Here is a 14,774-nt window from a genome sequence, read left to right on the forward strand (position 1 = left end):
GCAGCCTCGACCCGCTGGGCTCCGGCGATCCTCCCGCCTCAGCCTTCCAAGTAGCTGGAATTACAGGCATGCGCTACCACGCCCGGCTGATTTTTTGATTTATTGTAGAGATGAGGTCTCGCTGCCCAGGCGGGTCTCGAACCCGCGGGCTCAGGCAATCCACTCACCTCAGCCTCCCAAAGGCGCGGGATTACAGGCTGAGCCACCGAGCCCGGCTTTCAGTAACTATTAATAGTCAGAATTTTTCCATGAAAACTTACCCACAAACACTCATCAAGTTACTTTTACATGATAGGTATCTGAAAAATATTGTTTAGTAGATTAATTAATTGATTCTGAGGCACATTATGGTAGAAAATGTCTGCTGGCTTACCAATACAGTTTTCTACAAGTTTTCAGACTAGTAGACCAACTCATAGTGGATTCATCCTTTGAATATCATGAACAACTACATTCTTCTCAAATTGTTATCATTATAATAATAAATGTGGATTGCCAAATGATAATTTTAGTGTACATTTAAAAAAACCCTCACAGGCAGTATAAACATGGAAATCATGATTTTGTATCCATTATGTTGGGAAAAGTTTAAAATGAAAGACAACTAATATATTTATTACTAAATACAACCTCTCTGATAAAGACATGCATTCAATTTCTGTTCCTTTATCACATGACTGCAAAACCAATATTTTTTGTCTTTATTTTCAATAAATTGATACATAGGTTTCAAGTCAAATTTATGAATTCATTTTTTGTTTATTGTTTGTTTTTAACAAAACAATGTTACTGGGAGTCTTAGCAGTAATTAAGTTTTTCGTTTTCCCCTCTGTCTTCCTGTTTCAATACTTTAAAGACTCATTTAAGATAATTAATGAACACTAGAAAATATATTTATTTTTGTATACAAGTAAATATATGTATTCAGAATTATCAGCTATAAATGATATGATTAATAATGTTCCTGATTGCTTTTTAAACAGAAATGAAAAGAGTAACTTTGGTTATAAATAAATATTGGTAATATGAAGTAATAAGGACTTAATATTTTCAGCCAGGATAACTGCCTACAATAATTTGACTGCAGACATAACTCTGCATTTGTGGATTTGGATTTGTCCCTGAATCCATTTCTGTTTGTTTCTGGCTACAATGGCAGATTAATTGATTCAATCCTATTAAAAAAAATTTATTCAGATAATATCTTTGATCGTCAAGGACATAGTTTTACAAAATTTATAGTTATGAAGCTGAAAATGGCTTAATATTTTCATTGTCTTTGATGAGCAGACCAGCCTAGGTCAAGTAGAAAAGAAGCCTTTGCAATATTTTTACAAAAAACATTATTTGTCTTGTTGATTCCCAGAAATAGCCTATTAGTATTGCCATTTACAAAAAAGTGAAACTAATTCTTAAAAAGGACATTCTGAGGTTAATATTTAACCACTCAGAGGTTTATTTGTGTAAATACAAATAACTGTAAATTATGAACTGTAAGATTTTCATATATTTGTTCAATTTCCTTCCATATGCATAAAAAGATTGGTTGAAAAAATAAGTGAGGCCAACAACATATGTCTTCTCTGGCTTATCTGATTACTTGATCACTTTAACAATCATGTTTAACAAAAATTAACTAGCCCAATTCAATTTTTTATAGAAAAAGGAAAGGAATATGGTTTGGTTCCCCTAAATTTTCTGTTAGGTCTAATTCATCTAATTGATGTTATTTTATCATTTATAAAAAATAATTCATGTTATCATAGAAAATTTGGAAATATACACAAATAATGAAGGATATAAAAATCACCAATAATCTTATAATCAAGGTTCATAATTACCATTATTTCAGTCATTTTTCTTTGTGACTCTATGGATACAAACATATTTTAAACTTACAACATAATTTATGGAATTTTATATCATTTTTTAAAAGTTAAAACACACAAGGAGAACTTTTGTATACCTAACCCTTAATTGTACCCACATCTTTAAAATAAAAAATTTCAAAAAAAGTTAAAACACTTTCACAAACATTTTACCTTGTTTGTATATGGTATATAAAACCTTGCCTCTCAGTATTCTACTGTCTTGCTGTAACATAGTTTTATTTATCCTCCTCCCAAAGAAGGAAATCACCACTGCCAGATATTGACCATTTTTTGTATAAATGACTCTGAATAGAGAATGTGATATTAAAAAAGGAGAGAAATGAATGTGTTCAAAACTTGACCTTCTAAGAAAGAATGACTGCAAGAATGACCTTAATGGTGAAGAGCAATAAATTTACTGTTCAGGACTCCCAAGAAACTAAGACTGTTCAAAATGAAGGTGAAATCATATTGACATGACCTGTATCTTTTTATAATAACTCACTGTTTTTATGTCTAGTAATTCCTGAAAAATGCTCTGTAAAATCAGATGAATTCAATGTATAAGGTCCCTCAATGAGTACTAAATAAGATTAAGACAAATGGAAGACAATTTCTGTCTCTTTTTAGATCTCAAAATCTAAGTCACAATGTATTGGTAACCAAGTGTTCCTAGATCCATAAATTTAAGATTATAAACAAAAACAAAAAGGAAACATAGACTATCATGCATGCTTAACTAACTAATTAGGGCACTGGGCATTGAGATTTCAATCTGCAGACTCTCCTTAGCTAATCCAGAACTTCCTCACATATATTCCTGAATGGCCACTTTAGTCCTCCTCTTTACTGCCGGGCTTTCTCATCTAATCATGACTCTATCAAGTCATTTTCTATCCTTAAATGTCATCCACTTTGGCATGATGCAAACTATTCTCATCACTGAGTTGTTAGATATTTTCCATTTACAGAATTATATATTTATATTTATAGAGAAATAATCAAGGTGAGGATTTGCTCTCCTACTATTCATTAATTCATACAGTGTTTATTGAGTGCCTCTCAAGACATTGTGTCTTAACTGCCTTTATGGAGATTCCATTCTCAAGGGGAAAATACTGAAAAATTAATTGCATAATTGTATATTTGTTAATAGTTGGTGTTAAGTGTCCCAAAGGAAACATAGAGGATAATGCTACAAGAGTATGTGTCAGAGGGAAGTAGCCTGGTGGAGGTGTAAAGGAATATATAAGGCATGGTCCTACTTTAGAATTTCATTTAAAAATTTTTTTTAATGAAATATATAGTCATATAGTATATTGATTTTGGATTCATAACCTCTTCTTCTAACCCTTAAACTATGTATTAGATTAGCTTCAAAATGTAAATTATAAGTAATTGAATAATAAACAATGGTTCTTATTGAAGATAAACTTTTTTTTTAAAATTTCAAAGATGTGTGGTACAATTCCGAGTTAGGTGCATAAGTGGTCATAGTACAGGTGCAATTTGGGTCTCCCATTGATCCTCACTTGGCTTGGTTTGGGATCAGGTACCCTTATTAATGTTATGTGACTCCCTGACTCCCTCCCCTGGCAGTGACCTGCTACTGCCAATCCCTTTCATGTAGTATTATGATAACTGTTCAGGGTCCACTTACGAGTGAGAACATGTGGTACTCATTTCTTTAATTCTGTGATATATCACTGAGTATGATGGACTCTAAATTCACCCAAGTTGCTGCAAAGTCCATAAATTTGTCCTATTTTATGGCTGCATAATACTCCATTGTGTATATGAACCACTTTTTTATACCGTCCACTTTTGATAGGCAGCACGGTTGGTTCCATGTTTTTGCTACTGTGAAAAGTGTGCACAGGTATCTTTTTTGAAGAATGATTTGATTTTCTCTGGGTATATTTCCAGAAGGAGGATTGCTGGGTTGTATGAAGGTCGAATTTTAGATTGTTTAGAAATCGCCACACTGTTTTCCACCAACAATGTAGAAGTGTTCCCTTTTCTCCACATCCTCTCTAGTATCTGTTGTTTTTTGAGTTATTAATGATGGCCATTCTGATGCAGTTAGGTGGTATCTCACAGTGGTTTTTATTTGCATTTCCTTGAGGCTGAGCATTTTTGTTTGCATTTAGTGAGGCTGAGCATTTTTCTGTTGGTTGCTCATATGTCTTTTTTTGAGAAGTGTCTATTCATACCTTTTGCTGCTTTTTAATAGGATTTTTTTTTCTTTTCAACACATTTGAGTTCCTTGCAGATCCTAGATGTTAGGACTTTGTGAGATATACTGTTGATAAGTATTTTTTTCCCATTCTCTGGGCTTTCTTCCCACCCTCTTGCAGAAGCTTTTCAGTTGGATAAGATTCCAGTTGTCAATCTTATCTCTTATGGCATGGGCTTTTGTGATTTTGATCAGGAATTGGATGCCAGTTCCAGTTTCTGCAAGAGTGTCTCCTGCATTTTCTAAGATTCTTATAATTTGAGTTTTCTTTTGGGGGGGGGTTTGGAGTCTCACTCTGTTGCCCAGACTGGAGTGCAGTGGCCGCTTCCGGCCACCGCAGCCTCGACCTGCCGGGTCCCGGCGATCCTTCCGCCTCAGCCTTCCAGGTAGCTGGAACTGCAGGCGTGCGCTACCACGCCCAGCTAATTTTTGATTTATTGTAGAGATGAGGTCTCACCAAGTTGCCCAGGTGGGTCTTGAACCAGTGGGCTCAGACAATCCACTCACCTAAGTCTCCCAAGGCGCGGGATTAGAGGCTGAGCCACCGAGCCCGGCTATAATTTGAGTTTTTACATTTAGGTCTTTGATCCATTTAGAGTTGAATTTTGTGTATGGTGATAGGTAGGGGTCCTGTTTCAATCTTCTGAATGTGGTCAGTCAAGTTTTCCAGCACCATTTATTGAATAGGTTCTCCTCTACTAAGTCATTATTGTCAAAGATGAGGTGGTTGAGAAATTAAGATTTTGCTTCTGAAATCTCTATCCTGGTCCATTGGACTATATACCTGTTCTTGTAGCAATACCAGGTTGTTTTGATTATTGTAGCCTTATAATAAAGTTTAAAGTTCGAAAGTGTGATACTTCCCACTTCATTTCTTTTGCTGAGGATTCTTTTGGCATTTGTGGTCAATTATGTTTCCATACGAATTTATGTATTGTTGTTTCCAGGTCTGAGAAGAATGATGTCGGTAATTTAATGAGTATAGTGTTAAATCTGTAGATTGTCTTGGGTAGGATGGACATCTTAACAACATTGATTCTTCCAATCCATGAACATGTAATATTTTTCCATTTGTTTGTGTCTCCTTGATTTCTTTGAGCAGTGTTTTGTAGTCTTCATGGTAAAGGTTTTTCAGTTCTCCGCATAGAAAGATGCCAAGGTATTTCATTTTTTTGTGGCTATTGTGAATAGTATTGTATATTTTATTTAGTTCTCTGCCTATGTATTGTTGATGTATAAAAATGCAAATGTCTTTTGCAAGTTGATTTTGGATACTGAGACTTTGCCAATATCTTTTATCAGTGCAAGGAGGTTTTTGACACATTCTTTTGGGTTTTCAAGTTATAGAATCACATCGTCAGCAAAGAGGGATAATTTAACTTCCTCTTTTCCTATTTAGGTACTCTTGATTTCCTTCTCTTGTCTGATTGCTCTGGCTAGGTCTTCCAACACTATGTTGAACAGGAGGGGTGGGAGTGGGCAGGCTTTTCTTGTACCAGTTTTCATGGGAAACATTTCCAATTTCTGTTCATTTAGCAACATGTTGGCTGTGAGCTTATTGGAAATGGCTCTTATTATTTTGAGGTATGTTCTCTCTATGCCTAGGTGTTTAAGGATTTTTATCAAGAAGGGCTGCTAGATTTTGTCAAAAGCTTTTTTTACATCTAATGATAAAATTTTGTTTTTTACATCTGTTAATGCATTGAATTGCATTTAAGATCTTGTGGATGCTGAACCAACTCTATATCCTGGGGATGAAGCCCACTAGGTCATGTTGGATGATTTTTGAGATATATTGTTGGATCCAATTTACTAGAATTTTGTTGAGGATTTTTGCATCTGTGTCTTCAGGGATATTGACCTGTGGTTCATTTCTTTGTTGGATCTCTACCAGGTTTGGATATCAGCGTGGTGTTAGATTCATAAAATGATTTGGAGAGAGTTCTGTGTTTCTTGATTGTCTGGAATACTTTCAATAGAATTGGTATCAGCTCCCTGTATGTTTTGTAGAACTCTACTTGAAAGCCAACTGGTCCAGGGTTTTTGTTGTTGTAGTTGTTAGTTTTCTAATGACAGAGTCAATTTCCTGGGTTGTTACTGGTATATCTGGGGCCTCAATTTCTTCTTGTTTCAACTTTGGGAGTTTGTGTGATGTCAGAAAGTTCTCCATTTCATTTAGGTTATCGTTTGTTTCTATACAGCTGTGCATAACATCCCTGATAAGCTTTTGTGTTTCTTTGGGGTCCGTTGTGACTTGATCTTTTGCATTTCTGATTGTGTATATTGGGCTTTTTCTCTGTTTTTTCTTGGTCATTCTGGTTAGAGATCCATCAATCATGTTTATCCTTTCAAAGAACCAACTATTTGTTTTGCTGGTTTTTTCTATGATACTTTTTTCTTCTATGTCCCATATTTGGCCTTTTACTATGGTGATCTGGATTCTTTTGCTGAAGTTAGGATTTTGGTGGTCTTGCCTTTCAAGCTTACTAATATGATTTTTTAGGCTGCTGACTCATGATCTTTCTTATTTTTTTTTTATGTGTGTGTATAGGGTTATAAATTTGCCTCTTATTATTGTTTTCATAGCATCCCAGAGGTTTTGGTAAGATGTGTCTTCGTTTTCATTTGTTTCCAAGAATCTTTTAATATCTGTTTTGATTTCTGTGTTGACCTAGGAGTGTTCAGCATCATGCTGTTGAGTGTCCACGTCTTTGTGGGTTTTCAGGGAATCTTATTGTTGGTGATATTTTTATTCCACTGTGATCTAAGAAGGTGCGTGGCAGTATTTCGATCTTGTGAGATTTGTTTATGCTTGATTTATGGCCTAGGATATGGTTGATCTTGGAGTAAGTTCCATGTAGTAATGAATAAAATGTATATTCTCTGGTTGGTGGATGGAGTGCTCTGTAGATATCTATTAAGCCCATTTGGTCAAGCATCAAGTTGAGGTTTTGGATCTCTATATTGGTTTTTTGTTTTTTTGCCTTGATGATCTATCTAGTATTGTTAGTGGGGTGTTTAAGTCTCCAGTTATGATAGTGTTAATGACCTTTTTTAGTTTACTTAGAATCTGCTGTATAACTCCTGTGCTCCTGTGTTGGGTACATATATGTTTATGATGGATATTTCTTGTGATGGATTGAGACTTTTATCATTATACAGTGTCCTTCTGTAACTTTTTCTAATTTTTGGTAGCTTGAAGGTAGTCTCATCTGATAGTAAACTTGTGATTCCTGCCTTTTTTTGTTTTCTGTTCTGAAAGTTTATTCTTCATCCTCTAACTTTAAGTCTGTGGGTGTCCTTTTCATGAGGTGTATTTCCTAGAGGCAGCATATTTTTGAGTCTTGCCTTTTTATCCAGTTTGCCATTCTGTGTCTTTTCAATGGTGCATCTAGTCCATTCACATTTAGGCTGATTATTGAATGTCAGAGTCTACCCTTGTCATAAGACTCTTATTAGACTGTTTTGTTTTCTTTTAACTTTTGCATTAATATAAGTGTATTTTCACTTTTGTGGGTATGCTGTGTGCTCTGTTGTTTCTGTGTTTGTGATCTTGTAAAGTGTATAGTCTTTTTTTTTTTTCTTCTGTACACAGCACCTTTTTAAGCATTATGTGTAGTGTTGGTCTGGAGGCAGCGTATTCTCTTATGGATTGGATGTCTGGGAAGGTTTTTAATTCTCTATTGCTGATGAGGTTAGCTTTGCTGGATAAGATACTCTTGGATGAAATTATTTATCTTAGAAAACAATAAAGATTGAGGTTCAATCCCTCCTGGCCTTTTATGTTTCTGCAGATAAGTCTGCAGCAATTCTGATTGGCCTTTCCCGGTAGGTAGTCTGACCTTTATTCTTTGCTGCTTTTAGGACTTTTTTTTTTTTTAGTTGGAGTTTCACTCTGTTGCCCAGACTGGAGTGCGTGGCACACTCCTGGCTGTCGCAGCCTTGAACTGCTGGGCTCCGGCGATCTTTTCGCTTCAGCCTTCCAAGTAGCTGGAACTACAGGCATGCACTACCACACCTGGCTAATTTTTAATTTATTGTAGAGATGAGGTCTCACCAAGTTGCCCAGGTGGGTCTTGAACCCATGGACCCAGGCAATCCACTCACCTCGGCCTCCCAAAGTGCTGGGGTTACAGGCTGAGCCAACGAGACCAGCCAGGACTTTTTTGTGTGTAGTCAAATTACTATGTTTCTAGGGGTTGGTTTTCTCATAAGACACCTTTAAGTGGTTCTCTGAATTTCTTGTGCTTGTATAGTCATCTCTCTGTCTAGATGAGGAAGTTTTTCTCGAATGACCTCATGGAATGTTGCTCCAAGGTGTTTTCCATTTCTCTTTTTATTGCAGGTATACTGATCAGATGTAGGTTTGGCTTGATAAAATCACACAATTCTTGGAGAGTTTTTTCTTTATTCTTAAGTTTTCTGTTCTCTATTTTTAATAGATTGAGCTAGTTCTATATTTTGGTCTTCCAGATATGAGATTCTTTCTTGTGCTTGGTCAATTCTATTTCCTATGCTTTTCAGTTTGTTATTTATTTCTTGGATGGAGTTCTTTTTTTCCATTATTTCTAAGTATGCTTTCTTGAGTCTGCCTAACTCTGTTGCACGTTCATTTAGTTTTAGCCCTTGCACTTCTTGATTTTTATTCATTCTATCCATTGATTCTTTGAACTATGTAAGTGCCTTCTGGGTACAGCCATTCTTTGAGCCAGCAATCGTTTGTGCTCCAGTAGCTGTTTGTTCAGGCACTGGTTCTTTATTGGGACTCTGGGCATCACCAGTGATTTTTTGTTGGTTTTTCTTTAGTTTTAGCAGTTCTCTTATCTTTCTCTTTAATTCTGCTGCTCAGTGGGAAATGGAGAAGCAGTCACTTCTGATATTTGCTCTACCTTCTGTCCTTTCCTGAACCAGGTCTCTGGGTTTGTTCAATTAGGAAATAGAACTGAGGGTGGGCATTATGCTGTCCTTTTACAATTTTGAGCACTTATTAAGGGGTGGAGGTGGGGCCACAAGGGTTTAGAAAATATTGATGGGTCACAGTGTTTGTTATATGGTGAATGGTCCACCTAGTACTTACTCTCTGTCTCGACACAATATGAACTCATAATGGGTACACTTGTGTAGGACTTGGGTCTAAGATAGAGTATAATAGTGACAAGAGGGGGGAAAGGAGAGAATCAAGGGGATAAAAAAGAGAGAAGGGAAAAAAGAAAGGAAAAAAAAGGAAAAAAGAAAAGAACCGACCAATAAGCAAACAAAGCAAACAAATGAGACAAACAAACAAACAAAAAGAAGAAAATTCAAAAAACCAAAACACACACAAAAATGGTAGTAGAGGTTTCTCAACTTTTTAGCAAATCTCTTTGGTGAGGGAAGCTCCCTCTTGTGTACTGGTCTGTTACTGTAGGTTCTCTCTTCACTGTTGAAACTTGAGATGTTACAATCTTTAACCCCAGCCCGATAACAATTGAACACCGTGTGTGTGTGTGTGTGTGTGTGTGTGTGTGTGTGACTTGATTTATCATCCCCAGAGGCTCTCTCCCTTCCTTCCTCTCCCAGAGTGGTTACAGTTCTTGGTGGGGGAATGGAGTCTTCAGCATCTACCCTGCCCTCCTGCTCTCTTTTGCTCTTCACTAGGATTGCATGGGGGAGTCAGCTAAGCCCTCACCAGCCTCCATCTCAGGCAGATCTGCTGTATGTATCGATCACCCAGCAGCTGGCTTGGAGGGAAGGAGATTTGTCTATGGCTCTGCATCCACCCTTACTCACAAGGGCATGTGCACTGGGAGTGATCTTCTCTGGGTTTGTGGAGTGCAGCCCCAAAGCAATGCAGAGATTACCTCCTAGTCTTAAGATGCTTTAGATTGGCTACTCAGTTCCTCTATCAACAGTTATTCATTCCACACATGGGGTCAGGAAAGACAGCTCCCTCTCCAGCAAGTACCACAGTTTCTGGACTTTAGTTCCCAGTGATGGGGCCTTGCAGCCTAGCTTGGGTTGGAGGCAGTGGCAGTGAATTCAGGTGCTGGGTGGTTGTCACTCCCACTGTTCTTCATGACTCTGTCTCTAGCTCTCTCGCTGCACTTCCTCCATGGCCCTCACTTCCAGTGTCCATCCTGCACTGCAGTGGTGAGGCTGATCCTGGTGCTGGCAGTCATTCTCAGTCGCTTCTTCCTGGGAATGACTATGTTGATTTTGGAAAATGGCACTCAGCTTCTGCACCCCAGGAAGCACTAGGGTCCAATCAGAACAGCTGTGGCACCAGCCACTTCACTAGGAAAGCCCCGGCCACTTGCTTCTAAGTCCCCACTCAGTCATTCACTCACATGCCCACTTACACGCAGACATGAAAACAAATTGCTCTGTACACTCACACAGGGACTTGCACAGTCTGATTGACTCCACGGTCATCTTCAATTCCCAAAGATAAAAGTTTTATATAATAACAGTCATATATTTGAAAAATGTTTTTGCAAAAAATAAAAATAAATAAAAGAAAGTCTTTTAAGGCTTTAAATGAATCATTTTAGGAAAACCACATTCTTAATGTGAAAATAGTATGTGTTTTCAATTATATCACTATCTCAGAAATAGTTGAACTCAAATGGTACATTATATGTTTTAGGTCACAGTGAGACAGGTTTTTTTTTTTTTTCCCACTTTCCTATTATTGTGTCTTTGGAGAAAAAGTTCTACTTATAATTATATTTTGATAATGTTATGTATAATAATAAGCATATCAAAATGTACCTCATTAATTTATAAAGTACATTTTGATTGAAAGAAGGGACCAGGCAATGGAGATAAAAATAGCAAGTGATTTTTTTTAGTCATTTCACTATGAATGTTTTACAAATATTTATTTATTTTTTATAATAAATTATTATTTTTATTTTCTCATGTAGGAATTTTCTTTTTAGGAATTTTTTATTTTACAAAGGCTATTAAACAGGGAGTTAAATAATTTAAGTATAATTACATAGCTATTTAATCATTGGTTCTGTAAACGTTAAACAGGTATAGTTTTATAATGGAGTTCTAATGCATGTTACTCTTAACATCTACAGTTAAATCTTATTCACAAAAAGTTCTCAGTGTCTCAGTGTAGAATTTGGTTTGATTGGACCAATATTTAATTTTGGAAACTTAATATGTGTAATTTAAGCATTCATCTTTTGGAAGTTATTGAGATTGTTATCATTAAATATTCTTAGCTATAGGTTTGGATTCCTGTCCTGAACCACAAACTCCTAGCAGTGGAATTAAAATTGGAGACAGATATATGGTTGGTGATGTGGTATCCTTTCAATGTGATCAAGGTTATTCTCTACAGGTAAGACTATTTTAAAATTATGGTTTTGATTTTCATGGCAAATTTTGGATATTTTAAAACACCAATGCTTGACAATTCACAGGTTTTACAAAAATATTGATCCTGGGCTGCAAATTTTAACCTTAAGTCAAAAAGGTGCTCAATTTGTTAATAAAATATATGCATGAGAGAAATTGCTAGAATAGACTAAATTTGTTTTACTTGAAAATAATCAAAATAATTTTGAATCAAAATAAATCTTTACTTTTGTCTTTTTTACATAGGATTGTGACTGTTGAACTCTTACATCTTTAGAATTTGGAAATACAATGCCACTAAAAGTATTAAGTAAAACATCCATAAAAATAAATTCCCCAAATTAGTGAAATTTATTACAAATATATTTTGCTAAGGAAATGGATTGGCAACGTATATTGTAATTTTATGTATTTATATTGATATTTTTTGGAGGGACCTCAAATTTATGATCTCATAAGAATTTCCTTAAAATATAGACCCATTAATAAATCCAGAAAGGAACTATTTTGCATGTTAATAAATAAATTCCTTGGATGAAGCAAAATTGAAAATTAATAATTTATAGTCTTTAAAGTTTTATCACAAATTATTATTCTCAGAAGTATAATCAAATCTTTATGAACTTTATATTTCAATATAAAAATGTACTTTGACTTGTTTTCTTATTTTTATGAAAGAATTTTAAAATTCTTTAACCTATCTCACCTTGAATAGTATAGCATTTTATCATAGAATACTATATATGTGCATCTTCAACTTGTATAATCACTGCAGTGTCTGAGTAGAACATGTTTTGATAGAAAAAAAAATGTTATATTTTCAAGCAAAGTTTATTTAGAAAGTAATGAGAGAGAAAGAAAAAGAGAAGATTTGCCTTCCCAAGATAGGAGAGGGGGCCAAGGCTAAAGAAACAGCTATAGAAAAAATTTAAAACCACAATTCTAATGTGATATGAAGTTTTATTTTTTCTGCCAGGATCCTGTCGTTATTATTATTATTTTTACATTTTATCACCAGTATATATAATTATTTTTCTCATTTTAATTCATACAAAGATTTCTGGGAAAAAACATATAAATGAATGACACTATGCTGCATTTAATTTAGATTTTTATAAGTGTGTACTGAATTGCATTGTCTTATTTATATAGGGTCACTCTCATATTACATGTATGCCTGGACCAGTAAGAAGATGGAATTATCCAATTCCCATTTGTTTGGGTAAGTTGGAAGATCATAAATGGAATATCATAAATTATTTATTAGCTTCAACACAATTTAAAGATAAGCCCTGTATATCATGTTCAAACATACAGTTTGCCTTCTGCCAGGTTTTATGGAAATAATATTTCAAAACAAATGTTTCACAAATTTTTTCTTTTTTAATTTTAAATTTTTATACTAATCTTTTATAATTTATAAAAGATTTATACTAATCTTTTATAATTTTTATACTAATCTTCAAAATCAGTGGATCACTTAAACTGTAGAAATTTTTAAAAGACATTATTTTCTTGTTTCTTGGAGAGTTTTCTTTGTATACTGATAGATCAGAAAGTAAGTAAATATACTAATGCATACTATTGAGTCAGAATAGAGAAAGAATCTGAAGTGTTTACCAAATGGAGTATGACACCTCGTAGATGTCTTCAGTTGTGGCAGGTAATCAATACATGGATTATGTCAAAAACAAACAAACCAACAAAAAAACCCATGAGTACTTTGAAAGTATGAGACCAAATTTTTGCTCTGAGTACTGCTTCAAAATTACTTCTGCCCACCCTTCAATTTTTTTCCTTTTCTTCATTTTTGGTGTCTGTGTGGAACTATTAATATACCAATCTCTACAGACCATGAAAAAGAAATGATTGGTATGATCTGTATTATTAAGATATTCATTTACCATTTGCACAAGTAAAGTAAGTGAATTGATAAAAAAAGCAGTGTTAAATTATACCATTGACTATATAATGGAATATCATGGTAAAAATAATAGAGTGGTGGAAATAAAAAAATGAATTGATATGGGTATAGTTTAGTGTTAAATTATATCAACTACATAATGGAATTTCAGAAAAGTGATAATTGTGTTGACTGAAGTCGTTGGGAAACATAGTTAGACCATAAGGTTTATAGAGTTATGAACAAGTGTAATTAAGATACATGGATGGAGAGGGTGGCCCTTTCTGGATGGGCAAAAGAACACAGGCAAAAGCATGTGCATGACTTGTGTGACTTTTCTCTGTGAAATGACAGTACCTATATTATATTCCTCTGCTTGGGTTGCCGTAACAGGATATTTGAGATTAGGTGGTTTAAACAACAGAAACTTATTTTCTCTGCCTTCTGAAAACTAGACGTCCAAGAACAGGATGCTGGCAAATTGTTTTCTTCTAAGGGTCTTTCTCCTTGGCTTGTACATGGTTTCTCCTCCATGGTCTTTTCTCTGTGCACCCACACTCTCTGGTGTCTCTTCCTCCTATAAGAAAAACAGTCCTATTGGATTAGGTCCCCATCCTTATGACATTCTTTAAACTTAATTACCTTAATTAAGGACCTATCTCCAAGTACAGTCACATTGGGGATTAGTACTTCAACATGAATTTTAGGGCGACACAATTTAGTTCATATCATTTATGCACAATGTGTACAGTTCTTTTTGGAAAGTACTGGGAAATAATATTTAAGAGTAAGAATGTGTTTAATTGGCAAAATGTATTGAAACACTCATACTTTAAACTGGATATTTCTAAAGACAATTATTGGGCACTTAAATAATGTATGTGTATATTTTACAAATTTTAAAAGTACAGTATATGTAACACTTTCCTAAAAATTTATTTATACAAATAATGCTGACTATGAATGTATGTAGGTAGTGTGTATACCCATTGAGTATAAAAATTAAGACTATAAAAGAATACAAAGAATAAAATAAATAATATCCTTATTCTACTGATATGAGAGCACAGGGTTTAGGCGTCTTACCCATTACTGTGTCCCCAGTGCCTATAACCATACTCATCTTAAATAGGCATACAATAAATATTGTTTGGTGAACAAATTAATATAAATATTTAGAATTCTACAATGTATACATGTTTTGTAATATTTTCATTTTTGTCATTAACTTATACAAATTTTTCAGACCATAACATGTTATCAAAATTTGAAACAAAATTTGAAATGTTTAAAACAAAATTTGAAACAAACACAGTTTGAAATTTTGATTTATGGCACACAGCATGATCTAATTTTTGTAGTTACTTCCTTTTTGTTAGAGTTTCTTTTTTCTCATTTTGATATTATCAATTAC

The 14,774-nt window shown here is 34.6% G+C and overlaps 1 protein-coding gene across 1 annotated transcript in view; it reads left to right on the top strand.

Annotated features, from left to right (window-relative positions):
* Window positions 1–14,774, top strand: part of CSMD3 (CUB and Sushi multiple domains 3) — a 509,139-nt gene that overhangs the window by 357,452 nt on the left and 136,913 nt on the right. The window contains exons 28-29 of the mRNA XM_021706867.1: window positions 11,322–11,440; window positions 12,610–12,679. Of these exons, the coding sequence (XP_021562542.1) occupies window positions 11,322–11,440; window positions 12,610–12,679 (189 nt within the window). The remainder of the gene's footprint in view (window positions 1–11,321; window positions 11,441–12,609; window positions 12,680–14,774) is intronic.

This window comes from Carlito syrichta, unplaced genomic scaffold (assembly GCF_000164805.1).
Source record: "Carlito syrichta isolate Samal-C Ts95f unplaced genomic scaffold, Tarsius_syrichta-2.0.1 Scaffold316182, whole genome shotgun sequence".
NCBI lineage: Eukaryota > Metazoa > Chordata > Mammalia > Primates > Tarsiidae > Carlito > Carlito syrichta.